The 27,144-nt window shown below is 40.4% G+C and overlaps 1 protein-coding gene and 1 long non-coding RNA gene across 2 annotated transcripts; one reads left to right on the top strand and one right to left on the bottom strand.

The window, feature by feature from the left end:
- Window positions 1-16,397: 16,397 nt before the first annotated feature.
- LOC121770062 lies at window positions 16,398-18,712 on the top strand. Its single transcript, XR_006043747.1, has 3 exons — window positions 16,398-16,665; window positions 17,490-17,579; window positions 18,480-18,712. It is a non-coding gene; the product is annotated as an uncharacterized LOC121770062 (long non-coding RNA).
- Window positions 18,713-21,723: 3,011 nt separating this feature from the next.
- Window positions 21,724-23,215, bottom strand: LOC121772451. Its single transcript, XM_042169570.1, has 2 exons — window positions 22,774-23,215; window positions 21,724-22,690 (listed from the first exon to the last, which is right to left on the bottom strand). Exons 1-2 carry the CDS (start codon window positions 23,088-23,090, stop codon window positions 21,865-21,867), a joined length of 1,143 nt encoding a protein of 380 aa, XP_042025504.1. The 5' UTR covers window positions 23,091-23,215; the 3' UTR covers window positions 21,724-21,864.
- Window positions 23,216-27,144: the final 3,929 nt, after the last annotated feature.

Genomic DNA, 27,144 nt, shown 5'->3' with positions numbered 1-27,144 from the left:
ATGAAATTCAAATTTATTGTATTTACCATTTATGAAATAGAGTAGAATCTCCTCCCAATCTATTATAATCAGAGTTGTAAATTAATCACTAAATTAATTTGTAGTAATTTTTTATATGAGACAGTCACACATGCAAGTTCAATAAATCATAACAAATGTACCAACAGTTTTTTGATCGAAAAGAAACGTAAAGTTAACGCCACTCTCCACCCACCATCACCATGCTAGTAGCCTCGTCTCTCCACTCTTTATGATTGGAGTTTCAAATTTTCAATCCAAAATAAAAATTAAATTCCAAACCTATTTCGTGACACTATTAATTACTTACTTCTCCCAAACATATTTCTCACTTTCCATTCATTCGCCAAAAATCAAACACTCTGTTCCGCCATGAAAGCCAAAGCAAATTCTTCGACCTGCTACAAACACCCCTTCTCGCCGTCTCCCCCGGGAATCTGCCCTCACTGCCTCAGCGACCGCTTGCTCGATTTGGTCTGCTCCGACTGCGGCCAGCGCCGCGCCTCCGATTGCTCCTGCTCTCAGACGCTATTCCACCGCAACTCCTGCAGCAACGCGGATGTTGGGAGGATGTCCTTCTTGATCGACAGCGACAAGCGCGGCTCCTCCTCTCTCCGGAGGAGCACCAGCAATTCCGCGGGGCTGAAGAAGGGCGGCGGATTCTCGCGGATTAAGGAGCTGTTTGGGAAGAGGCGGAGGAGCGGTCAGAATCTTGAATTTTGTGATGGGTTTAGAGATGATGATGATGATGATGAAGATGAAATGGAGCTGGATAGATTCTGTGTTTATCCGATTAAGGAGAGAGATTTGGGGTTTATTGAGGTGAAGGTGGATTCGTGGTGTGAGGATAAGCGGAGGAGGAGGAGGAGCAGAGCTTCTGCTTCTGATGATGGGGAGTTTGAGATTGTTGGGAGTTTGAGGGCAAGTGGGGTTTCGGGGAGTTCTTGCAGGATTACTATGAGTGAAAGGGAAAGGGGGTTGAAGCAGAGGAGCAGAAGCAGCAAACTTTGGAAATGGATTTTTAAGAACAGAGCTGCTGCTGATGGTGATGATGATCATGCTGAAAAATAGTTTTATTTTATTATGTTTAATTTAGAGATGAAACAGTTTGTTGTTTGTTTTGGATGTAGTAGAATGAATTATTGATGTGTATGTTGGCGGTCTGTATCTTTTTCCCCAGAATCTGCTGTCGTTAATTAGGTACGTACTAAGTAAATTTTTGTTCATGCTACTTATATTACCGCCTACTACATTTGATTAATTAATTAATTAGTTGTAATTGATAAATTTTGTTCATGTTTTTTTTACAGTATCATTTATTATTGATTCATAACTTCCAAGACCAAAACAGAAAATAAACAAATAAAAGTAATTGTGGATGCCCTGTGCCCTCTCTTGCGAAGCCGCACTCCTCATCTCCACGCGACCCCTTTCGCCCTCTCGACCGCTCAGTTTTCCCAAAACCGTTTCAAATCTCACCCAAATCCAACTTATGGTTGTTAATTTTTTTTAATCATTGACTCATTTATACTCCCTCCGTCCCACCACAAATGATGGATTTCTTTTGGGCATAAGATTTAAAGTGGAGAGAATAAAATATAAAAGATGAAAAAGTAAGAGAGATAAAGAGATAATAAAGTAAAAAATAGTGGATAAAGTAAGAGAGATGAAATAAAGTAAGAAAGAGTTAAAGTTTTGTCTTTTGTTAAAAAAGGAAATTGATAACTTGTGATGGAACAACGCAAAGTGAAAAGTTGATCATTTGTGGTGGGACGGAGGGAGTACTAAAAGTTACTACCATTGTTATGAATTAAAGCAACATGATCTCAAATGAATAAACGAAAGTGATTGATGTGAATAAATAAGTTATTAGTATGAATAAAATTGATTGTTTTTATATAAAAATTAATTATTTTGATGAATAAAAGTTACCGCTAATAAACTAAACTAAAATAGCACTATCGATCTAACTTGCATGTGCATGCAAGTGTGCGCTATTTCAACTGAAACAACACTTCCGATGCTCAATTCCAGATTTTTTTTGTTTCGTTTGCACGTTCTTTATGGGGTGTTCGGTTTACAAGATTGAATCTCGAGATTAAATATGTAGTTTGTTTGGTTCATGAGATTCAATCCGGCAACTCAATCCTAGATGGATAATCATGGGATAATTAATTATATCTAACCCCCTATGACTAAAATAATCCCACGACTATATCCTAAATTATATCTTGGTACTATTTTATCTAGAAAACCAAACAACACCTATGGGCACTAGCTGTGCAACTTTCTGTTTTGTAACATTGAGGTTTAAGGTTCAACTTCACAGTTTGTGAGCCTTACTTCTTATTTAAAAAAAACGTCTTTCAGTTACATTTTCATTAACTAGTGTTAAAACATGTGCTACCCACTGGACAAAAGATTTTTAAATAATAAAGATATATTAACTTAAAATAAAGAATATAGAGTAAATAAGTATAAAAATATATTTACAGATAAGAAACAAGTAAAATAAGTATTTGTAATATTATAAATAAAAAAAATATTTGTACAATTGTAGTTCTCTCAACCAACTCTCAATTAAACATTTCATATTTTAGCAGATGATTGTATACTATTTTAATATTTGATATGAGTGTAGTATAAAATAAAAGAAATAACAAAAGAGGGGATGTGTGGATGAAATAGAATAAGGCATGCAAATATAGAAATATATATTATAGAGAGTCAATAAATTAGAAGTCCAAATTAATCTTAGCTTAAAATATAATAATAGAGTACTTACACTTATATTAAAACTCTATTTAGTTAAGAAAGATATACTATAAATTGAGGACATAACACTATTTGAAATCTAAATTATATACTAAACAATCTAACACAATAAAAGCTCACTAAATATAAACAAAAGTCCAACTAATATACAATAAATTAATATCATCCTAAAACCATAATACACATGACACGCCTCCATCTCTCTCTCTCCCACCCTCCCTCCTCCTCATCCCCCCTAATCGGCAGTGGAAATCATCTCCTAGCCAGAGCGCCGCTCCTTCTTACTCGCCGGTTCTCCTTCCACACAGCCTCGCCACCTGTCCCGCCTGTCGCGCCGCCTTACCCGCCGCGCCGTCACGCCTTTCTCCCTCGCGGCGCTGCTCTGCTTTACTCGCCATGGCCACCGCCTCACCCGGCTGCCCTGCCGCTCGTTTCACACCTCCGCTCGGTAAAGATCGGATCTTTGAAGTGGCGGCTAGAGATGCCATGATAGGGAGACCGATAGGACGCGAATGAGGGATTTGAGTCGTGAAATTGGAGGTTTTGCGGAGGATTTTGGCGAGTCTGCAATGCCTGGTAGCCGCCTTCAGCGCTGTTGTACTTCTCTCTCTTCTTTTTCGTCTTCACACCTTTCCCCCTATCTCTCTCGCCCCGGATCCGTCATTTTCTCGTAGCATTCGCCGCCTTGCCGCCTTCGTCACCCATCGTCGGAGCTGTCGCCAGATTCCAAGATTCCTGCTACGCTGCAATCAAAAATAAAATTATCAGTACATCAATCAATAAAAATGCAGATTCAATTAAAGGTGTGTGTATGTATAGGTATTTTATCTTATTTGAGAAGCCACTGTTTCATTAGACCATTTTTTGTCCAATAATATCTGCCTATTTTTCTGTCCAATGGTTGTCATTTCTCAAAATGACCAAAAGGGTAAACAAAATAGCTTCACAGTTACCCTCCAAAAATGGCATTAAAGTCTTTTCAACCAACTGCCACTTTTAAGTAGCATAGATGGAAAAAAAACGTAGTAATAAATTGATGCTATATTTTTTGCATGGATGAGCCGAAAGAGTTGAGGTATTTCAGAAGGCAAGCTGAATTCAAGAGCACTCACAGTTTTTTAATATTTTTTTTTGTAATTCATGGTGATTAAAAACTTTTATCTATACTTCTGAAAAGGGACACCAACAAATTTACTAGTCTATTAAGAAGCTATGTATGAGCAATAAGTAAAGCAGGTAACAAAAAACCTAACTTACATACTGCATTATATTAGACGTATTAATTTATTATGTTTACAGTTTACCCATTGGAATTTTGAATTTCAAATATTTGGTGTGAAAGTATATGCCAGTGATGCGTCGCTATGGCACATTTTTATTCATCTAAATAAAAATTTGAATAGCAGCATGCTCGTTGACATTATATACAGCCTCCCTTTTTTTCCTAGTGATGAATCCGCGAATTTCTGATGTTTGTAAATGCTGGTAGAGAATACAGATCACGACACAGAGATTTACGTGGTTCGATTTACTGAAGTAAATCTACGTCCACGGGAAGAAGGGTAAATCTACTGAAGTAAATCTACGTCTACGTCCACAGAGATCACGACACAGAGATTGTATTGCTTGATCTGGGATTACAGCTTACAACACAGACTTGCTATATGGTATTTTATCTCTAGAGAGCTTAACCTTTTTCTATCTGATCTAAGTTCTATTTATACATTGAACTAAGATCGTGGCTTGCATCACCACTAATGATGGTTGTGGATGTCGTGGAGGTCATGGAGGTCCTGCATGTAGCGTAGGTCATGGCCTACGATCGTGGCCTGAGTTGACACCACGTGGTAGTGGGTGTGTTGGAAGTTGTGGAAATCCTGTATGGGTCCACTAACTCCTTGTTCGGTCGAATACTGAGACCGAACTGCTTTGGTTGCCGATCTGAGAGTAGAGCTTGATGCCGACCTGAGAGCAGAGCTTGATTGGTTGGCTTTTACCGAGCTGTAGGCTGAGGCCGAACTCTTACTGAGACCGAACTGCTTTGGTTGCCGATCTGAGAGTAGAGCTTGATGCCGACCTGAGAGCGTGATGGTTGGTTGGCTTTTACCGAGCTGTAGGCTGAGGCCGAACTCTTTGGTAATGCCGAACTCATACTCTTCCTTGGGCTTTGGGCTGATGGGCCGTCACTGCTGTTGGGCTTGTTTAGTCCGTACCCCATCACTACCCCCCCCGAAAGACGAAGTGAATCACTTCGGCGAAGCGAGTCACTTCGGCATTCTGGATAAAGGTACGGGGGAGGCTGACGTCAGGGGACGTGCCTTGCACGTGACTGCATTAAATGCGACAGTAAAATCCGGCCGTTGAATCCCGAAAAGGTGGGATTCGAAACGGTGCGACGATTTTGAAATCTTCGCCGAATCTGATAAATACCTCCTTTCTTCATCATTGAAGCACTTTTGCGACTGCTTCTTCTGCACTCTATCTCCTTTGCGTAAAAATTTCCTTCCGCTTTCAAGAATTTCTTCAGAATTTCTTCAGATTTTGCAAAGAGTAAGAACCATGTCTTCTTCTTCTTCTTCCGAGTTAGGTAGCGGTAGGAAAGGGGGCAAGGGGTCTTCTAGCCGGAAAGAGTCCGGAGAGAAGACTGTAAAATACTTTCACAGCGTCTTGAGTAAGGACACCGTGATATCTCTACACGAAAAATATCTTCTTCCCGGGGGGAAGGCGGTGGTTCCCGACGATGATCATAGGGCTAACGACCCGCCGGAGGGTTATGCCACCGTTTACGAAGCCTGCTTAGAATGCGGGCTTCGTTTCCCTCTTCCCCCACCCTTTGTAGAGCTTCTTGATTTTTTTCAACTCCCTTTAGGTCAGGTGACTCCGAATTCTTGGAGGCACTTGTCGGCTTTTGCTGCCGAACTCCGTAGGCTAGATAAGGATCTGTCTCTGCGGGCAATCCTTAATTTTTTCCAATTTAAAAGGAAGGGATCTTGGTTTTACTTGATCCCCTTACAGCCTTTTAGGGCATTCTGCAAAACCAAGTGGCCGAAATGGCAAAACCGCTTCTTTTTTTATAATAGGACGGCGGCTCCGGGCTTTCCCTGGAGAGGGCCGAAGTCCGTGATTCCTCATCCTCGGTTAGAACCGTTGGCCGAGCTCGAGGGCGAGCTCAATAAGATTCCTATGATTAGGAAACAATACTCGGAAACTGAGCTCGTCAAGGGCGACCTCGTGTTCAATATCTCGTCTTCGGACGAAGAAACTGAGGGTGAGGATTTCTTTTTTATGCTTTACTGCTTTAGCAGCGAAAACTAACCTTGTTTCCTTGCTTTTTGGCAGTGTACATGCTGAATAAGATTAGCCGCAAATCTTCGGAGTCCAAGGAGCCGGAGAGGCCGAAAACCACCAGCTCGGCGTCTGATGCCGAGAGGACTCCGAAAAGGCAAAAAACCTCTTCGGATCCGAAGAAGCCGGAGTCGACTTCGGCAAAGGGGAAGGGGAAGGCCCAGAAGCCCCCGAGAGCGCCAGAGAAAGACGTGGTCTTGGCGCCTCCTTCGGAACATATCTGTGAGCCGTTTTTATGGCCCACGGACTTCGCCGAGGTGAATTCTCTTCTTGATTTTCTGGCCTTGTTTTTTTCCTGTATTTTTTGTGGCCCCTTTGTTGACTTTTTTCTTTATCCATTTTCAGAGGAACGATATGCTCTCCAAGCTCGTCGCCGTCGAACTCTCCAAAGCGTCCAATGACTATGCTGAGATGCAGAGGAAGTTGGCGGCTGCTTGTCATCGGGCCGAACAGGCTGAGGCTAACTTTGAGAAGGCCAGAGCTGCTAGGATTTCGGCCCAGGATGAAGCTCAGTTTGCCAAAAACCAGCTCGTCATCCAGCGAGAGCAGTCGAAACGGAGGGATGCTGCCGCCGTGGCTGCCCAGGGGGAGGCTCTCCGTGTTTACACGGAGAAACTCTTTTTGAGCAGCCAGTTCTCGGCCTTTGTCGGTAGTCTGGTAAGGCTAATTACCGATAAGGGCGAGCAGAGGGCCGACGTCGTGCTGCCTCTGTACAGCCGAGAGATAGCAGCTCGGCTTCAGAATCTGCCGCTCCTTGAGGAGCTCGCTTCATCCTCGGTCCTGCTTTCTGCAGACCGAGTCCGGAGTTGTCGAGCTGATCGGGACGAGAACATGGAGGCTATCTTTGCCTCCGTGGGACCCGTTTCACCCGCTTCGACTTACAACGGAGAGGGTGAGGCCGAGCCGCTGGAGCAGGAGACCGAAGTCGAGCGGGCCGGGCATCCGGAGAAGGAAGCCGATCAGGAGGCGGAGGCGAGGCCGGCAGGATGCGAGGCCGAGGCTGAGGTAGCTCGGGAGAAAGAAGCTGAACCAGACCGATGAGCCGGAGACGAAGCTGGCGGAGTATGATTTCGTCTCCCTTCTCTTAGTCTAGTTTCTTCCTTGTAAAATGGCCTTGAAGCCCTCCTAGTGTAAAAAATTTTCCTTGTGAATGAAAAATTCTCTACACTTGTCTTCGTATAGCTTTTCGTACTCGCCTTTATTCCTGTTGTATTTTACTATCTGCTCGGTACAGCTGCCGAACTAACATAGCTGCTTTGCACTCAAGGAGATGGAGATACTTCACTGGAAACGGCTGTACTCTTCGGCTTTAGACGAAGCTGAGAAAAGAGCTATAGCCGATCAGACGAAGAATGACGAGCTTCTGGCTCGTTTAGTGAAGCTGGAGGCCGATAATAAGGACTTAGAGTCCGATAAGAATGATCTGGAGGCCGAGCTGAATACGACCATTGCTGAGAGGACTGCGTACGAGGATTACATCCGTGTGCGCGGGGGAATGACCATATCAGATGTTCAGAGTCGAGTTGACGAACTGTGGGAGGAATATCATGTACTCCGGAGGAACAATGCGCTGGAGAGCTCGGCTTGCCAACAAGTCGTGAAATCATTGCGGCGCTGGGCTTCTCGGTACGACATAGTTCTTTCCCGGCGTCCCTCAATTGAGAGATTCCTCAGGCATTTCCCGCCAACAGATGCTAGTACTCCAGCTCAAACCTCTGATTCACTTGCTCAAAACCCTACTCCAAGTCAGCAACGAACTCAGGGACAACCGGAGACGTCAAGTCGAGGACGGACTGAAGTTCGCAGAGGAGCTGTGGTTATGAGTGAGCAAGATCGGCAAATGCTTCGTGAAGAGACTCTTCGCCGCCGAGGTGCTAGGGCTTCCCGGGCTCAGAGAAGAGGTGGCAGGTCGATTAGAGCATCTCGTCGACCTGCTTATTCTGCGGCTGCCTGGAACGCCCGAACTCAGCTTCACGAGGATTTTGTGAATAGATGGCTCAACTTTAGCAACCCTGGACAGTAGAATAGTCCTTTGTAATAGCGTAACGCCATCTCGTAGGGTAGCGGAGTTGTGTGCCGAACAAGATTTGAAAAATGAAAATTTGTTTTCGCTTCTAACACTGTATTTACAGCTTAGCGAAAAAAATTTCATCGTACTTGTCCTCGGTCTTATGAAGTAAACTTCTTTGACCGGACTTGTCCTCGGTCTTATGAAGTAAACTTCTTTGACCGGACTTGGTCCTTGGTCTGATGAAGTAAACTTCTTTGACCGGACTTGGTCCTTGGTCTGATGAAATAAACATCTTTGACCGGACTCGTCTTTGGTCTGATGAAATAAACATCTTTGACCGGACTCGTCTTTGGTCTGATGAAATAAACATCTTTGACCGGACTCGTCTTTGGTCTGATGAAATAAACATCTTTGACCGGACTCGTCTTTGGTCTGATGAAATAAACATCTTTGACCGGACTCGTCTTTGGTCTGATGAAATAAACATCTTTGACCGGACTCGTCTTTGGTCTGATGAAATAAACATCTTTGACCGGACTCGTCTTTGGTCTGATGAAATAAACATCTTTGACCGGACTCGTCTTTGTGTTCTAATTTGGCGATTTTCGTCGCCGGGATCGAACTTTCCCTTGTCCTAATTCGGCGAGTTTTATCGCGTGGATCGGACTTTCCCAGTTAACCGAAGTGGTCTTATGCAGTAAACCTCTTTGACTAGACATGGTCGTCCTCGGTCTTATGAGGTAAACTTCTTTGACCGAACTTGGTCGTCCTAATTCGGCGAGGTTTATCGCGTGGATCGGACTTTCCCTTATTGCAGTTCGTTTCAGACGAAGTGCTTATTTCTTAAGCCGAATTGTGGTCTTGTATCTTCCTTGGAAGCTTGGACTCACAGTGGTTGGCTTGTTGCAGTTCGTTTCAGACGGACTGCTTGTTAAGCTGAATTGTGGTCTTGTATCCTCCTTAGAAGCTTGGACTCACAATCGTTGGCTTATTGCAGTTCGTTTCAGACGAACTGCTTGTTTAAGCTGAATTGTGGTCTTGTATCCTCTTTAGAAGCTTTGACTCACAATCGTTGGCTTGTATATGTTCTAAGAAGGGGATCAGCCTTCGAAGAACAAGATACCTCAGTAACATTTGTAAGAGACGACACGCACATAGACAGACAAAACGCACAGATAAAACGCACAGAGACAAACAAAGACCAAGCAAACCAAAGAAAGCACATTGACCGAACAGGACTCAAGACTGACTGACCGGACTGTCTCTTACAAATGGAACTTTTTGAGGTTGGAAACGTACCATGTTCGGGGTACTTGTGCTCCTGACACGTGAGTCAATTTGTAAGACCCTTTGCCGAGGACTTCTGACACCCGATACGGACCTTCCCATGTGGGTTCGAGCTTGCCCAGCTTTTCTGCTCGGCTTACTTCGTTGTTTCTCAAGACGAGATCTCCCACTTGAAATTGCAGCTTCTTCACCCTTTGGTTGTAATACCGGGCTACTTGCTCCTTGTACTTGGCTGCTTTTATGCATGCCAATTCTCTTCTTTCTTCGGCAAGATCTAGCTCGGCTCTCAGTCCGTCGTCATTCATTTCTGCTGAGAAATTTAGAGTTCGGGGACTGGGTATGCCGATCTAAACCGGAATCACGGCTTCAGTGCCGTACACCATCGAGTTCGGCTCCGGTGTGACTTCGGTCATTTCGCCTGCCTCTGACTCCGGCTGCTGTGATTGCTATGCTTGATGGTGCCGAGCTGATTGCTCGGCACTTTTAAGCGCAATCTGCAAACTCTTGCTCTTTTTTGATCACCTCGGATGACCGCTATCCCTCCTTTGGTGGGGAAGGTGTTCGGCGAGGAAGCCTCTGATCGCTATGATCGGGCTTCTTTTCGTCTCCTCTAGATGAGCTGTCTAAAGACCGTTTTCGACGGTCTGCCTCATCGGCTCGGGAGAACTGGTCCGCAATGTCCCACATCCCTTGAGCTGTTTGCGGACTGCATTCCACGAGCTTTCTGTAGAGAGCTCCGGGCAGGATTCCATTTTGGAATGCCGAAATGACAAGTAGATCATTGAGATTATCTACTTGTAGGCATTCCTTATGGAATCTCGTCAGGAAGTCGCTGATCTTTTCGTCGCGACCTTGACGTATAGAAAGCAGCTGAGCCGAAGTAATCCGGGCTTCCGCTTTCTGAAAGAACCTCCTGTGGAAAGCATCCATTAGATCTCGGTAGGATCTAATGCTGCCTTGAGGAAGGCTGTCGAACCACCTTCTGGCGTTCCCGATGAGCAGCTCGGGGAACAGCTTGCACATATGGACCTCATTGAGACCCTAGTTCGCCATATTATACTGATAGCGTCCCAGGAAGTCATGAGGATCCACCAACCCGTCATAAGTCATTGACGGAGTTCGGTAGTTCTGTGGCAAGGAAGTTCGGGTGATATCGTCCGAGAACGGAGTCTTCAATGCTCCGTACATGGCGAACCCGACACCTCTTCGGTATGGAGGAGATGGAGTTCTCCTGTGATTCCGGTACCGAGGAGGAACAGGAACATGTCGGGGTTGAGGATTCTTCTTCCTGGAAGACACGGTACTACTGCGGTAGTGACTTTCATGTCTGGACGAGGAAGGAGAATCTACCGTTTTCGTCTTCGGCTGTTGGCTCTTTTGCAGGAAGGCTAAGAACTCATCCTGCTTCTCAGCCAAGAACAGCTTGACAGCCTCATTCAAATCAGGCTGCTGGGAAGACTCGGTGTGTGGACCTTTTGAGCGGCTTGTTCCTTCATCGTGAAAACTGGAAGTAGATGTCTCCCGAGGCTGTTTTCCGGACCTGCGGGCTGGACTAGCTTCCTCATGGTTTTCACGAACGGTATTACGGGTAGTGTGTGATCTGGTATGCATTTTTTTTTGGGGTGGAAAAAGGGTCAAAAATTCGCTTTATCACAAATTTGGTTCTCTGTTTCCCACAGACGGCGCCAGTGATGAATCCGCGAATTTCTGATGTTTGTAAATGCTGGTAGAGAATACAGATCACGACACAGAGATTTACGTGGTTCGATTTACTGAAGTAAATCTACGTCCACGGGAAGAAGGGAGGGCAAGATTGTATTGCTTGATCTGGGATTACAGCTTACAACACAGACTTGCTATATGGTATTTTATCTCTAGAGAGCTTAACCTTTTTCTATCTGATCTAAGTTCTATTTATACATTGAACTAAGATCGTGGCTTGCATCACCACTAATGATGGTTGTGGATGTCGTGGAGGTCATGGAGGTCCTGCATGTAGCGTAGGTCATGGCCTACGATCGTGGCCTGAGTTGACACCACGTGGTAGTGGGTGTGTTGGAAGTTGTGGAAATCCTGTATGGGTCCACTAACTCCTTGTTCGGTCGAATACTGAGACCGAACTGCTTTGGTTGCCGATCTGAGAGTAGAGCTTGATGCCGACCTGAGAGCAGAGCTTGATTGGTTGGCTTTTACCGAGCTGTAGGCTGAGGCCGAACTCTTACTGAGACCGAACTGCTTTGGTTGCCGATCTGAGAGTAGAGCTTGATGCCGACCTGAGAGCGTGATGGTTGGTTGGCTTTTACCGAGCTGTAGGCTGAGGCCGAACTCTTTGGTAATGCCGAACTCATACTCTTCCTTGGGCTTTGGGCTGATGGGCCGTCACTGCTGTTGGGCTTGTTTAGTCCGTACCCCATCACCTAGCAAGTTGACCGCTGTACGATTTCGGTGGCGAATTTAATCGATTGCTGTATATACAGTATGTACTGTTATTGATTTTATATAGTGATGATAGCTAGATTTTTTAAGCTTTAATTTTGGTAATAACGTTCACTATGAGTAATAATTTTATTTTTGTAATAACATTATTCATTAGTGAGATGGAAATACTGTTGGGATAAAGAAAATCTGAACCACCGGAATGCATGCTAAAAATGGTAGAAAGCTGACTTAGTCAAATACTAGTGAAATAAAAACAAGTTGTTGTATCAGATAAGATTCATGAATTATGAATACGTAACTGGGGTGGATAAGTATGATTTTATTGATACAATACATGATTAAGCCAAACTAAGCACGTTATATTCTACCTACATAGAGACCCCTATTGCCAAATAAATTGTTAGTAAAATTTATTGGTCAAGACTGAGAGTCATCTTAGTAATGCAAATCTATCAATATATTAAGTGCAAGTTTTTTGGTCTGCCATTTGACACTGTTTTTAGTGGAAAAGTCTATTAAGTGCAAGTTTTTTGGCCTGCTATGTGGCACTGTTTTTAGTGAAAAAGTCAGTCATTGACCAAAAAAAGATCGATATTAATGGATAATGTTTTTAGTGGAAAAGTCAGTCATTGACCAAAAAAAGATCGATTTTAATGGATAAAAAATTGGTGCAATGAAATGGTGACTTCTCATACAAGATTGAATACTTATATATGTTAGGATCGTCGACTGCAACATTAGTTTGATATTGTTCGCTTTGGGTCAAGCCCACACGGATTTATTTTTGGGTCACTCCCAAAAGGCCTCAAACTAATTGGGGTTGGACAGGAATTATATACACCTTCCAACTTTCCTCACTCATCTGATGTGTGATAGGTTTGTTATCCAACAATATATACATAAGTCATTAATTGAATCTGCAATTTTGAGGACTATTGTTGTGGACTGATTTTGTGATTTTTTGATTGCAACATAGGGACAGATGAGAGAGAAAGCATGCGAGAAGAAGAAAAATGAGAGGAAGGAGAAAGAGAGCCAGCGACGCCGGCCGGCTGTGCAGTCACCGAAATCCTCTCTGCATCGCCGTCGGTGAGATTTGAAAGAAGGAGAAAGAGAGCCAGCGAGCGGCTGATCGAGAACTGATGAGGCAGGGCAGTGGTCATGGCGGCCGCCGATTTGAGAGATAAGATGAGAGAGCAGTGGACGGCGGTGGACGGCCGCCCGAGGTCGGCAGGCGGGCGTGAAGCTCGCGGACTATCTGGCTATGTACAGCGGGGCAGGCGTTGTGGTGGCGCCACCTATTTGAGAGAGAAGAAGAGAGAGCAGTGGGTGGCGGCGGCAGGCGGCTGGCCGAGGTCGGCAGGCGGGCGTGAAGCTCGCGAACTAGCTGGCGATGTACGGCGGGGCAAGCGTTGTGGTGGCGCCGCTGATTTGAGAGAGAAGAAGAGAGAGCAGTGGGCGGCGGCGGTGGGCGGCTGGACGAGGTCGGCAGGCAGGCGGGCGAGGCACGACGGTGGTCGTGGCGACGCCGATTAGGGAGATAAAACAGAGAGATGGGGCAGGCGAGAGAGATAGAGATGAGAAAGAGACGGGGAGCCACTTTTAGGGTTTGAGAATTTACTAATTTATGTTAATATTTGGGCTTTATTTAGGGCTTTAGGATTCATTTCTTCATGTACTATTATATAATATTTGGGCTTTATTAAGCTTTAAATGTACTCTATTTTTTATATTTTAAAGTTTAATGGTAAATAGAGTTTAATTTCGGTGTTTTGCTTTATTATTATGTCTTAATTTATAGGTTCAATTTCAACATTTCATTTATTAAACTTTGCATATGCATTTTTAAAATGAAATTCTTTCAAATAAATAACAAAATGATATTGTTTGGGAGATGGTACTCATCGAATAATATTGTAACAAAATAATTTGTGTTGTAATTGTACTCTTTGTGTAAAATAACAAATAAAATTAAATAGATATGACAAGGTTAACAAAAATATAATGCTTTAAACATACATATTATATCACACATTAAGTATTAAAAATACTACTCTTAATGTTATGCATAAGCAAGTTTTTAAAAATTTGTGAACTCCATTTCTTTTATAATAGTTGGGTTTTACTCTTAATAACATGTGACGGTTGTCGCCGATCTATGATATTTGTGGGCGATCGTGTGTGGGCGTTTGAAGAATTTCGGTCAAATTCTTCATTCGTCGAGTGTGCGTATGAGGTTGTGATTGTTAGAGATTAATAAAAATGGGCACTATTTCATTTTATTAAAACTACCCTTGAACTAATGTAATTTAGCTAAAGGGAGAGAGTTAAACAAAAAAAGGATTGATGTTCGTGTAAAAGCTTATTTACCATAAGATAGATAAGAAGGAAATGAGAAAACCCCAAAAAAAGATAAAAATAAAAATAATTGATATTAAGGACATGGAATTAAATGAAAGATTATTGTCCATTAACAAAAATATTAAATGAAAAATGAAGCAAAACATGCTTCTTTTAAAGACATAATAAAACACATTGCAATCATACAAAATTATAATTACAAATAATTTATTATAAAGATATACTCATATTCATCGGTTAAAAGTATTTTGCATATTTCAAATATCAAATATGCATTTGACCTTTGGCCATGTATTCTTATTTATAAATATGCATTTATATATCCAGATTCCTAATATGACATCTCCTCCAAGAAGTCCTACATTAGTTAATCTTTTCTAAAGACTCGACGGTGAGCCCGGCGACGGCCGACGCACGACTAGGTGTTGAAGGGGCAGAAACTGGAGGTACTGCTGCGGCGACGTGGAAACTGTTGTTCAGTGGGCCGTTGTACAAGAGGAGGTAAGAGAGAAGGAAATGAGGGAATGGAGGAAGACGTTGACGTTGCTCGCCGGCGACGCGGCGAGGTGAGTGAGAAGAGATGTAGAGGCGTTATTTTAGGGTATTAGCTGTAGAAGAAAATTGTATCATTGTATGTATACGCAACATTAGTTTGGGCTTAGTGCATTAAACTCATGCATTTGGGCTTTTAATAATACAGAATTTTATAATTGAAAAGACTGCATTATACTCCCTCCGTCCCGCACTACTCGCACTTATTTCCTTTTTGGGCGTCCCAAGTTAACTCATGCATTTGGGCTTTTAATAATACAGAATTTTATAATTGAAAAGACTGCATTATACTCCCTCCGTCCCGCACTACTCGCACTTATTTTCTTTTTGGGCGTCCCAAGTTACTTGCACTCTTTCCATTTTTAGTAAAAAATTTCACCTACAGCCGTAATTTTTGACTTTCCTATACACTCATTCCTTAATCTCCGTGCCGAAAAGGAAAGGGGCGAGTAGCCCGGGACGGAGGGAGTATTATTATAAGATATGTTTCAATATTCTAAAATGATATTTTGGCATTGTTATAAATCTGTAAAAGTTTTTGTTCTTATTTTTATAGTTTGAATTTAAATTGTAATAGGCACTCTGCACGAAAAGAGCTACAGTGTGAAACTATTGCGTTTCATTATTAAGTTAATGCACAAATAAAAACTGAATAGCATTTGGGCTTTTGAGAATACAGAATTTTATAATTGAATTTTTTTTTAATTAGTTAGAATTTTTTTTTGAGTTTTATATATCAGGTTATATCATGTCTTAATTTAGGACTTTTAATATGTTCTATGTAGTTGTATACATTTTTTTAAATTAATTGTTTTTATTTAAGTACTACTATATAATTTAATTAAATATATTGAAATTATTTATATTCATAATTCATAATTAAAATTTTCATATAGATTTAATTTATAAATACAAATTTATAGAGGGGAAAGAAGTTGAAAGAGATATAAAAAATTAATGGCATTAATGTGTGCTAGAAGATAGGGCTTAGAATTTAATTAATTATGAAATATACCAAGAGAAATGAGTTTTCAAAATTAGAATGAGTCTCATTATTAAAGAGAAAGGAGTTTCCAAACTTAGAAAATTCATACTTTTTAGAGACGGACTAAAAAAATTATAATTCATACTTTTCTGGGACGGGAGAGTAATTAGCATAACCGTTACAAATTTATGATATTTATATAAAATTATAATTTTTTACTTTACAATTCAAAATCCAATTTATAAAATGCTTACATGACTCAGACATTCCCGAGTGAAACATGCCAACTATCATAATGAGGGTTTTCAAGCATAATAATATTTTTTTCTCATTTTAGTTCATTAATTGAGAATGTTAAGTTACTAATTTAACATTAAAAATATAATAATAAATTTATTGTAATACCCAAATCTTTTAGAAGTTTAGAGTTAGTAATTAGATTTTTAGTTAGAGGTTTTATGTGTATATGTTTTTATTAGGAATAAAAGAAATAAATTAGGAAATAGAATTAATGAGATAAAGAAAAAGAAGAAAGAAAAGGAATAGGAAGTTGATGAGTAAGTTAAGGAAGGAAACGTGTCTTATGGGGGAAAATAGGAAGAAGAATAAGAAAAAAAAAGGAAAAAGGAAAAAGGAAATAGGAAAATAGAAATTTCAAAATTCTTCCTCATCTTTCTCCTCTCCCTTTCGTGCTCTCTCTCCCTCTCTGTGAAGATTTTTGACAGCCATCCACTCCCTCCGATCAGCCACCGCGACTCCTCCGATCGCTCCACCACGTAACATGTAAAACACTCCATCAATCCAAGCTCTCAATTCCCCTTCTTTCCCTCAATTTTGGAGCTTAGGTTGCAAACCCACTTCCACTAATCTTGGAAAATTGTTGAATTTAGAGGTTAGCTTCCTCCATAACCTCTTCAATCATGTTTCTAAGTATAGTAGTGATGTTAATTTGATGTGAATCTTGTTGTTTGGTCGAAAATTAGGGTTCATAGATTTGGGAATTTTGTTGTTTGATGCTTTGGTGTAATTTGGCTATTGAACTATGCAATTGGAAGTAGGATATAATATTTAAGCATGAAAGTGATAGGAAAAATCTGATTTTTGGGATTTCATTTGTTGGAGATGAATCATAATTGGACTAAAACCATGTAATTTTGTTGTTGAACATGAAATGTTTGGAGAAATTACCCAATGACACACAAATAGGAAATAGCTTGTATGTGGGCTGTTCTGATGCTACTGGACTGGTCAGTTTCGGCCACTTTAACATGATATAATTTATGTTCTAAAAATTTTAATGCATACTATAAGGTCTTGGTAAGATGTCTGCAAAATTTCAGATTGTTTTGTCAACGTTTGCTATTTTTAAAAATTCATGCTAAACCGTCGCCAGAATCTGTCACAAACTGGCAGGCTGTAGTCAAACGTTCATAACTCCCTAGTCCCTTGGAATTTTGAGAAAAACCTTTTTTGTAATTAAAATAGACACATAGGGGTTTATTTTGGTGTAGGGCTCGACCCCTAGTTATCTCCGAGCTAAGTCAGTTTATTATATGAAGTTGATGTAATGCAGTCAATATTTTTCTAAAGCTTTAAAAGTTGAGAATAAAGGTTTTTATGCTAAAAGGGAGATAGATAGATGTGATATTTTGGCTTCCATACTTGTGCTTTAAGTGTTTATTTATAATTTGTATATGTGATTGTTTGAAAAATTAGGTGAACCGAGTGCAAGCACAAGCGATAAGGGAAAAGGGCACCTCCATGGTTGAGTAAGCAAGTAATAGCGGGTTTTTTTGACGTGTACAGGTAGTGTACGCGTGTTCTAGAATTTAGTTCCTTAAACTTCGATAAATACTACTACTTGTTTGTGTGATTCGTATGCTTATGCCATAGAACCTAAGAATGATTGTGTGGATTTTGTGTACTTTCAAGGTGAAGTGACAGAAACGGTGGTATTTCTTATGCAAAGTGATTTAAATAATTATGTGTTGAATAATGTGAAAGTTGATATGAAATAGTTGCGTTGTGCCCCATTGCTTGAGTGAACCACAGGGTATAGTTGGCATGCCATAGGACAGCAGTACTGCACACATGCTGATCATTCGTCTTCTGGATAACCGAAGCGATGGTCTATATGATATATCGATTGTTGTAATGTACCCTATATGGGTAATATATGACAGTTGCATTGCATAGGCCATATGGAAGATTACAGTGTCCGATTCGGACTTACATGATAGACGCCCTCATAGGGCTACAGATAGTGTCCGTGTACCCGTGTTCATCACTAAGCATAACTTGGGGGCTGAATGTGACTTTCTATTTTTGAAATAATATGGTTGTGCTTTGAATTCTTTAAATTGTTATGTTTCTTATAGTATAATTATGTTGACGAAGGAAAGTGACTGCTGACAGGATCCTTTGTTTATATCATGTTGTTGTACAGGATGAATGTATTGGTTATTTGCAAGTGATATATGTGATCTTAACTGATTCAAACTTTTAGTAATGATAATATTTGGTGATATTGTGTTGAGTTTGTATATTGATGCCGATGTAAATTGAATATGTGTTGTACGACATTCCAGGTAATAAAGTGTTTACTTGAGATAGTGATATGGATTGAAGTTTTAGAGATTTTATTCTGGAATGCGATTACACTACGAGCTTTTCGAAGCTCACCCCCCTTTCTTCTCCCTCTTGCAGAGTATAGAAGCGAGTGAACTCGCTAGTTGGCAGCAGCACGTGTCAAGTCACCACCTCCCTTTTTGCTGGTACAGTCGTAGTTTACACGTGGCATGCTTAGATTATCTTTTGGTTGTAAGTAGTTGGTTACAAATGTAAGGTTATAACCTTCTTTTTGCTAGTGGAGTTGTATGTATGTCTATATAAACAGGTTAATGTTATTTTGTTATGTATAGTAGTAAATAGTTGTGTTATCAGGTTTAGTTTCTTTTATGATAGTATGGTATGTTGAGTGTTGCAAAATGGTAAAAAAAAAATAGGCAGGTTTTGTTTATCGATCGTACCGAAAGGTAACGTCACTTATTTGGTTAAAACTAACTGAGTAAGGGGTGTTACATTTATTGTATTAAATTATTTAATAGTGTAATCGTGTACATAACCTGTGGTGTCTTCTCTTTGTTAAGTTGGAGCACGTTAGATGCAGTGATTACGTTTTAGGGTTTTCAGCTTTGATTTGTTTGACTTTTTTATATAATGTAATTTTTTAATAATTGTGTGAGGTAAATTCACAACTCATACAATATGTTTCATCTTTATTCTTTCTCCACTCAAGTCACAAAATAAAAACGTTTATAATCTCTTTCCGAAATGCTTTATTTAGAGTGAGATGGTAAAATATACATTTTTTTAGTATTACAAAGTGTATATAATGATATTATTTCTTATTTATGTTGAACTACTTTGAATTTGTAGTATTTAATAAGTAAAAATCATATGACCCATGAGTCGAGAAGGGAGAAGTATGAATCCGTTAGATTACTTTTTATGCAATCCAACTATTAGTTTGTTGTAATCGTTCTAAGTTTTGTTTATTAATGAGAATGTATATTTTTGTTGATCACAACTTATGAAATACTCCCTCCGTCCCAAGGAAGATGACTCATTCCTTGGGTGGCACAGAAATTTATGTTGTTTTATTTTGTATGTTAGATAAAGAGAATAAAGTAAGAAAAAAGTAATAAAGTAGAGATAAAGGGGATTCTGTTTTTAGTAAGGGGTCATCTTGGGTGGGACAAACTAAAAAGGAAATTGAGTCTGTCTTCGGTGAGACGGATGAAGTATTAATTTATTGAAATTGTAATTTGTTTGATGACTATTTTATATTATTTTCATTTTAAATGTGAAAAACATTATACTCTCCCCGTCCCAACTAAGTTGAGTCCTATTCCTTTTTGTAATGTCCCAACTAAGTTGAGTCATTTTTTTTTACAAAATAAAATAAAATATCCAATCAGTTGTATTTTATTCCATCAACTACTCTACTCTGACTTTTATCTTTTCTACTTTATTCCCTCTCTTACTTTTCAACACAATTTCTTAATCTTTGTGCCCAAAATTTTTGTCTCAACTTAGTTGGAACGGAGGGAGTATTAATTTGCATTTGTATTTTTTTTATTTGTAATTACTTGAAATATAAACATATGTATATTTACTAAAGTGTTAAGATATACTGTGAAGGAAAGGAATATGATAATCATACTATCATATTTGACTTTGCGATTTGAATTTAATTCGCCATCAGTCCATCATGGTTGGTTAGTTACAAAATTAAGAAAAAAAATATTAATTTGATAATTTATTGACAGATTTTAAAACTGATACGTATAAGTAGAATTTGCCAAAAAATTTATGAATTTACAACTAAATAACCTATTTATAATTACTTTATTTTTACTATACTAACTATGGTTGAAGAGAAGATAAAAAACAAGACAACAAAATCATAGTATGATAGCGTAAGTCATCTAGTTACATAAGAGCATCTCCAACCATTACATTGTGTACTCAAACCCATTTTAGTATAAATGTCACACTAAATATTGATTTTACTCCAACCATTTACACTAAACTCAACCCCAAAAGAATATTCTCCACTCATTCACTTTTTATACTTTTCAATCAATCATATATATTTTATCTAAATTACACACTAACCCCATAACATTTATCAATAACTTAAATTAAATTACATAAAATAATATGATAAGATTTATAGTTAATATAACTATATATGAAATGTATTATTTATTAAATCAAAAAGTTATATAATTTAGAAAATTTAAATACAATAAAAATACTACAAAAGTTATCATAAGGTATAAATAAGTTAACTAAAATTCAAAATTAAAATTCATTTGAAGATATCACAAGTATATAAATTAGGTATCAATTTTAATTATTAATGTTTAAATGTTGTTTGCTATACTTGATAGCGTATATAGTTTGATATTATGCATTAGGCATAATATTAGTTTAAAATTAAATATTTTTTTTGTCAATTTTTAAACTAAATAAATCAATTCTTAATATTAAAATTTAAAAGCTATCAAATTATGCAGAAATTTACTAAAGCATAACTGATCAATATTAATAGGCATAACTAATTAATATTTTTATTTGTTAATTTAGAAGAAAAAAAACCGTGTGTAGCTTTTTAACTCTAAATCAATAAAATATGTACTACTCCCTCCGTCCACCATTTAAAGAACTTTTTTGCCATTTTGGTTTGTCCACGATTTATACAACCATTTACTTTATTCCATTTTTATTATACAAACCCCCATTCCACCAACTTTTTACACCCACGATCCAATATAAAACTAATACATTAAATGAGTCTCACATTCCACTCACATTCTCTTTTTATTTTTCTTCCCAAAGTTAAACAATTTCTTAAAATCAGTGTCGAGTCAAAAAGGCTCTTTAAATCGTGGACGGAGGGAGTATATATTAATATGTGTCAGCCCACTAATTAATTACCAACCAAATATTAATAGAATGAATTAGGTTATTTTCTATCTTCTTCTTCCAGTCGCTGGACAGTGCCGGTAAGTTTTTGTTTCTGTGTATTTTTACTTCTCTCCCTTCCCCTCTTTCTTCCCTTTTCCTATGTTGATAAATATAAAATGATTTGGACTTGAATGTAATAAAACAAAATCTGAAAAGTTTTTTGGTATAGTTTTTGTGCAAACCTAAAGATAGTATTTTTTCTTCAACAACCTATAATGGGATTGGTTTTGCAGTACTATATTCTACTGCATTTTAAGTTTTGCAATACTAAAGAGGGTCTAAAAACATAAATACTATCCTATATCCTTAGCCCTTAATGCTTTACTCAATAACTAGATTTAAAGAAATGAACCAAAACAACACCATTTATGAAATCAAGAAAAACCAACTTTCAAGGATTTCATGGAACCAACAATACAGAGAATCAAATGCAAATAGCAAAATTATTCAATTCACACAAGCCATACAAAAGATAACAACGGCTACAAATACTGAATTGTGGACTCATATCACATTGATTACATATATACAAGCATACACAGCACATATAAATCCATCACCAACACTTAGTCTTCAACTGATGAGAATGCTTAAAATCACAAGAAATGACCACACTCCCATCCATTCTCCTCACATTGAACCTTTCCACCAAAACATAACATCCAAACTCATTCCAATTAACACCTCCTCCTCCCAATTCCTCCACCTTATGAATCTTCACTTGTCTCTCCTCCCCTCCCATCCAACCTCCTCTCTCCTCCTCCCATTTCATCCTCTCCACCAACTCCACTCTCAACCCCACTCCTTCTCCTCCACCCCTAAACCAGATCACCCCATCAACCGCGCCTCCCTCGGTCCACGTAGCTCTGCTGATCCCACCAACAAAAACCTCCTCCTTTTCAACCGTAGCATCGATCACCACCGAATTAATCCCCTTATTACCCATCTTAAAAATCTGCTCCCATCTCTGCTCCAATGTAACCTCATAATACATGGATTGCTTCACTTGATCCCTCAACGACCCATCCTTGACAAACACGAACGGAGTGTACCATTTCCCAACCACTCTGGATGAGTCCAACTCAGGCAGACTAGCACGGAGCCTGGCATCCTGGCCCCGTGCCTCGCTCAGTGTGAAGGTGTGCGGCGTCTTGGTGTGGATGGTCCAACCCTTCCTCCGCAGGAAGTAAGGAGGGAAACCATCCGATACAACGGACTTGGCCCCGAACTGGCCCTTAGAGCTGCAAGCGGCGTCGTATGGAACAATATGGAACTGCTGGTACTCGTTGCGCGGATCCAACGGCCTCGGCTTCACGTCCTTGACGCAGCGGCAGAAGCAGCACGTCACCTTATCTTCTTCTCTCGAGCAGGTCAATGCTTCTCTGAGAATCAACGCAAATTATTAAGCAATCTGTAAATGTGAAACAGAAACACGATGCGATGGATGGTAATGGTATTAGTATACCCTATGCGTTTTCGATGGGGAACGATGGCGTAGTAGCGATTGGAAGACAGGGGGTGGTTGAGAGCAGGAATCAGGAATATTGGATCGTAGGATGAATGAGTGGATTCGCCGTTGCTGGTGGTGTATCTAACGATGAGCTCCTTGTCTTGAGGGAATGGCAGCTGATTGAGGCTGCGATTTTTGCACAGCCCGAAACAAGAGTATCTCACAGATTCCTCGTCTTGGATTACTAGGAAGCCACTGTTTGGACCATCAGCTAATGCTTCTATTGTTTCTGGGGATTTTAGCAGCTGGGAGAGAGGCCTTGTCACGTACATATTCTTCTCCTTTTTTTTTCTTCTTCTTCTCAGAATTGATTTCTGGTGCCTCAGATATCTATATTGTTATCTACCTATGTACGGATTAGTTGGGAATTTCGGATGAATTCCGGTAAGGCACGTCTCTGATTTCATTGGTTCTAAGAAAATTGACTAAATGCAAAATATGACTTGCCAACCTGGGTATCAAAAGATATGATTTTTTTAGATTCAATTTCGACCGTTGATTTTAATGTTTTATTTACTAATACGGTCTCGGCTTTTGTTGGTGGAGACCACAGCGTGCTTAGTTTGGCTTAATAAATCGTACGTTTTCATCAATCAATTCCCACATGCTGCTTGTTTGGAAATTGAGAGTATAAGTAATTGGAGTTAGCTAGTTTTAGTATTTGTTTGTTAATGGATTACTACTATATTTCATAGATATGATAAAATTAACAAACAAGAACTTACTATGTACTTGAAGGCAACCTTTAAAAAAACAAAAAACTAAGGCAACCTTTAAAAAAAACAAAAAACTAAGAGTATCCCCGTACATGCTCTTGCCAAAGAGCGTGGATGTGAGCCCGAACCCACATTTATTAAATTTTTACTCTCTGCTATTCCTCAAGAGCACAACACCCACATCATGCTCTTCCGCAAAGACATGCTCAAGGGTCTCACCATTCTATTATTCAATTTAAATAAAAACATTTACACAATATTAAAATGCATTAAAAATACTCGAAATACTATTACAAATTACTAAAAATATTAAAAATTACATAATTAAAATCCTAAAAATTAAAAATTACATAATTAAATTCATAAAATTAAAAAAACTCACTACTCGTTGCCGAATTTCGCCCAAATGTGTTTGATTAGGTCTTCTTGTAGCTCAGTGTGAGTTTTGGTATCGCGTATTGTGTGTCTTGTTTGAATCCTCTCGAGCATCGTCGTATGCTCACCTCGGCATGGGGAGACCTTGCGGTTGAGCTTCCGGCTTCATCCTCGTCATAAAAGTTATCCGCCATCTGTCTTTCATCAGCTATAATCATGTTGTGCAAGATAATACACGTGTACATGATGTCGGCAATATTCTTAACGTACCACAGCCGAGACGGGGCCCTCACAATGTTGAACCGGCCTTGAAAGACCCCAAAAGCTCTTTCGACGTCTTTCCGAGTAGCCTCTTATTTCTGCGCATAAAGAACTCATCTCGGGTCTTGCAGATTGTTGAGCGTCTTCACAAAAGTCGACCACCTTGGGTAGATACCATCGGCGAGATAGTAACTCATGTGGTATGGATTTCGGTTGACGGTGAAGTCGCTCACCGGTGCTACACCATTCAAAACATCATTGAAGAGTGGTGAAGAATAGAGCACGTTCAACTCGTTGTTGGATCCCACAATACCGAAATATGCATGCCAAATCCATTGGCGGTAGTCGGCGACCGCTTCAAGGATAAGCGTTGGGCCGCCACCTTTGTGGCCGCATAAGTGTTGCCCCCTCCAAGCATTCGGGTAATTCTTCCACTTCCAATGCATGCAGTCAATGCTGCCAAGCATACCGGAAAATCCGCGGACTGTTTCGTGAAGATGAAGCAACCGTTGACAATCTTCGGTGGTAGGTGCCCGAAGGAATTCATCACCGAAAGCAGAACGAACGTCGTCGCAAAAATTTTTGACGCATTCGATTCCGGTTGACTCACCCACGTGCAAATACTCATTGAAGAGGTCAGCCGTTTGCCCAGTAGCAAGTTGTCGGAGGGCACAAGTACACTTCTGTAACGCTGAGAGACTTTGCCGACCGGTTGCGTCTCTACTGATTGAAAGTATTCAACACGGGCGGACAATATGTTGACAATACGCATAAACAACCATTTTGACATGCGAAAACGGTGCCGAAAGTAATCTTCCGGAAACCGCGGTGAGTCAGAAAAATAGTCGGCAACGAGCCTTCCGTGGGCTCACTCCCGGTCACGAGGGATGTAGCGGTGATTTGATCTAGTTGGTCGAGGAGGAGGGGCGGGGGTAGCGGCGGCGACATAGGCTTCATAGGCGGCACGATATTTTTCATAGTATTCTTGTTCTTCGCGCTCCGCTTCCGCAATGATATCGTTCATATCCATTTTTGAATTTAGAAAGTGTTTGAGTGAAGGATGAAGATGTATGTGAGTTGTATGAAAAAATATGAATGAGAGATAATTTGATGTGAAAAATGGATGATGAATGTGTGTATTTATAGATGATTTTGGCGGACGTCGCGACGGACGTCCCGATTTATAATTTTTATTTTAAAAAAAACTCTATATATACGGCTCGTTGAACTTCATTTCATTCGCACCACTTGTTTTAACGAGTTTCTCTCTCTCTCTCTACGTTTCTTGTAGTATATCCAAAATGGCTAGTGGTAGTGGTAATGGTAGTGGTGCGGGCGGCAGTGGTGTGGGTGGTAGTGGTGGGGGTGCTGATGACGTACGCTGGTGAATTAAAGAAGAGTTGCGGGTCGTTACGTCTACAGAGATAAATCGTTTGGTACAAGCGGCCGTGTAGCAGCACCAGTCAGCGGTACCTCGTCCCATCCATCGTCGAGCAATAGTACCCGGGACCACATCGCTGCACACCGTCGGTTCTATGAGGACTACTTCACTCCGGAGTCGCGGTTTGGGAAGAACATGTTCCGGCGACGTTTTAGGATGCATCGTCCGCTATTTCTGCGTATCGTAGGCGCTTTAGAGCGTCGATATTCGTATTTCAGGATGAAGGAGGATGCAGTTGGTAAACCCGGTCATACGCCCATACAGAAGTGCACTGCCGCAATCAGGCAGCTGGCATATGGAGGTGCGGCCGACATGTTCGATGAGTACCTCCACATCGGCGAGATGACTGCCCGCGAATGTCTGCAGTATTTTTGTGAGGGCGTTAGGGAGATATTCGGGGATAGGTATCTTTGGAAGCCTACCCCCGAAGATTACCAGGCTCTGATGGATATGCACGGGAGTCAGCACGGGTTTTCGAGAATGTTGGGCAGCATAGATTGTATGTATTGGGAGTAGAAGAACTGCCCCGCCGCCTAGAAAGGGGTGTACACTACCGGTTTCAAGGGCAAGAATCCCACGATGATCCTTGAAGCGGTAGCTGACTACCGGTTGTGGATTAGGCATGCGTATTTTGGAGTAGCCAGGTCGAACAACGACATCAACGTCCTCCAGTAGTCGCTCCTTTTCAACGAGCAGTGCATGAGCGTTGGTCCGGCCGTCAGTTTCATTGCCAACGACAACCAACACAATATGGGCTATTATTTGGCGAATGAGATATACCTTATGTGGTCCGTCTTTGTGAAGACGATCAGATGCGCAACAGACGAAAAGAAGATCTATTTTGAGGGCCGTCAGGAGGCAGCGCGCAAGGATGTGGAGCGGGCATTTGGTGTGCTCCAGGCTCGATGGGCGGCAGTGAAGGGTCCATCACGGCAGTGGTATATTGACAGTATCGCTAATATCATGTACGCATGTATTATCATGCACAACATGATTGTCGAAGATGATGGTCCAGCACTGACTGATTGAGCCAATGATGATGTTGATGCTCCCGGTCCAAGCCACAGAGTGGCCACCGCCAATGTACGTATGGGGATACCCCATGAAGAGGCCGATCGAGTCCGTGCATTTGCCGACATGTGCGAACGACAAGCCCATATTCGACTCCAGAGCAATATAATTGAAAAGCTATGGGCGCGGAGGGGTCGTCGTTGATATTTACAATGTAATTTGTTTTGTATTTTTTTGTTGAAATGTATTTTTTTTAATTTTTTTTATTTAATGAAATTATCATTGCATTTTCTCCGTCCGTATTCGTGTCGAAATTTTAATTCTGTAAATTGTTTAATTTGGTGAATTTGTGAATTTTTATTATTGCCGATGTCCGCCATTGTGAAGTGGGATGTCCTTATGACGTGACAGTGTGGGAGGTACTTATGACGTGGCAGAAGGTATTTTTGAGAAGTCCGTCGGGATGTCCGCCGGGACATCCGCACCACTATAGATGCGTTATGTCACACATCTGTCATGTCT

This window comes from Salvia splendens, chromosome 16 (genome assembly GCF_004379255.2).
Source record: "Salvia splendens isolate huo1 chromosome 16, SspV2, whole genome shotgun sequence".
NCBI lineage: Eukaryota > Viridiplantae > Streptophyta > Magnoliopsida > Lamiales > Lamiaceae > Salvia > Salvia splendens.
This window is presented reverse-complemented; position numbering and strand designations above follow the sequence as displayed.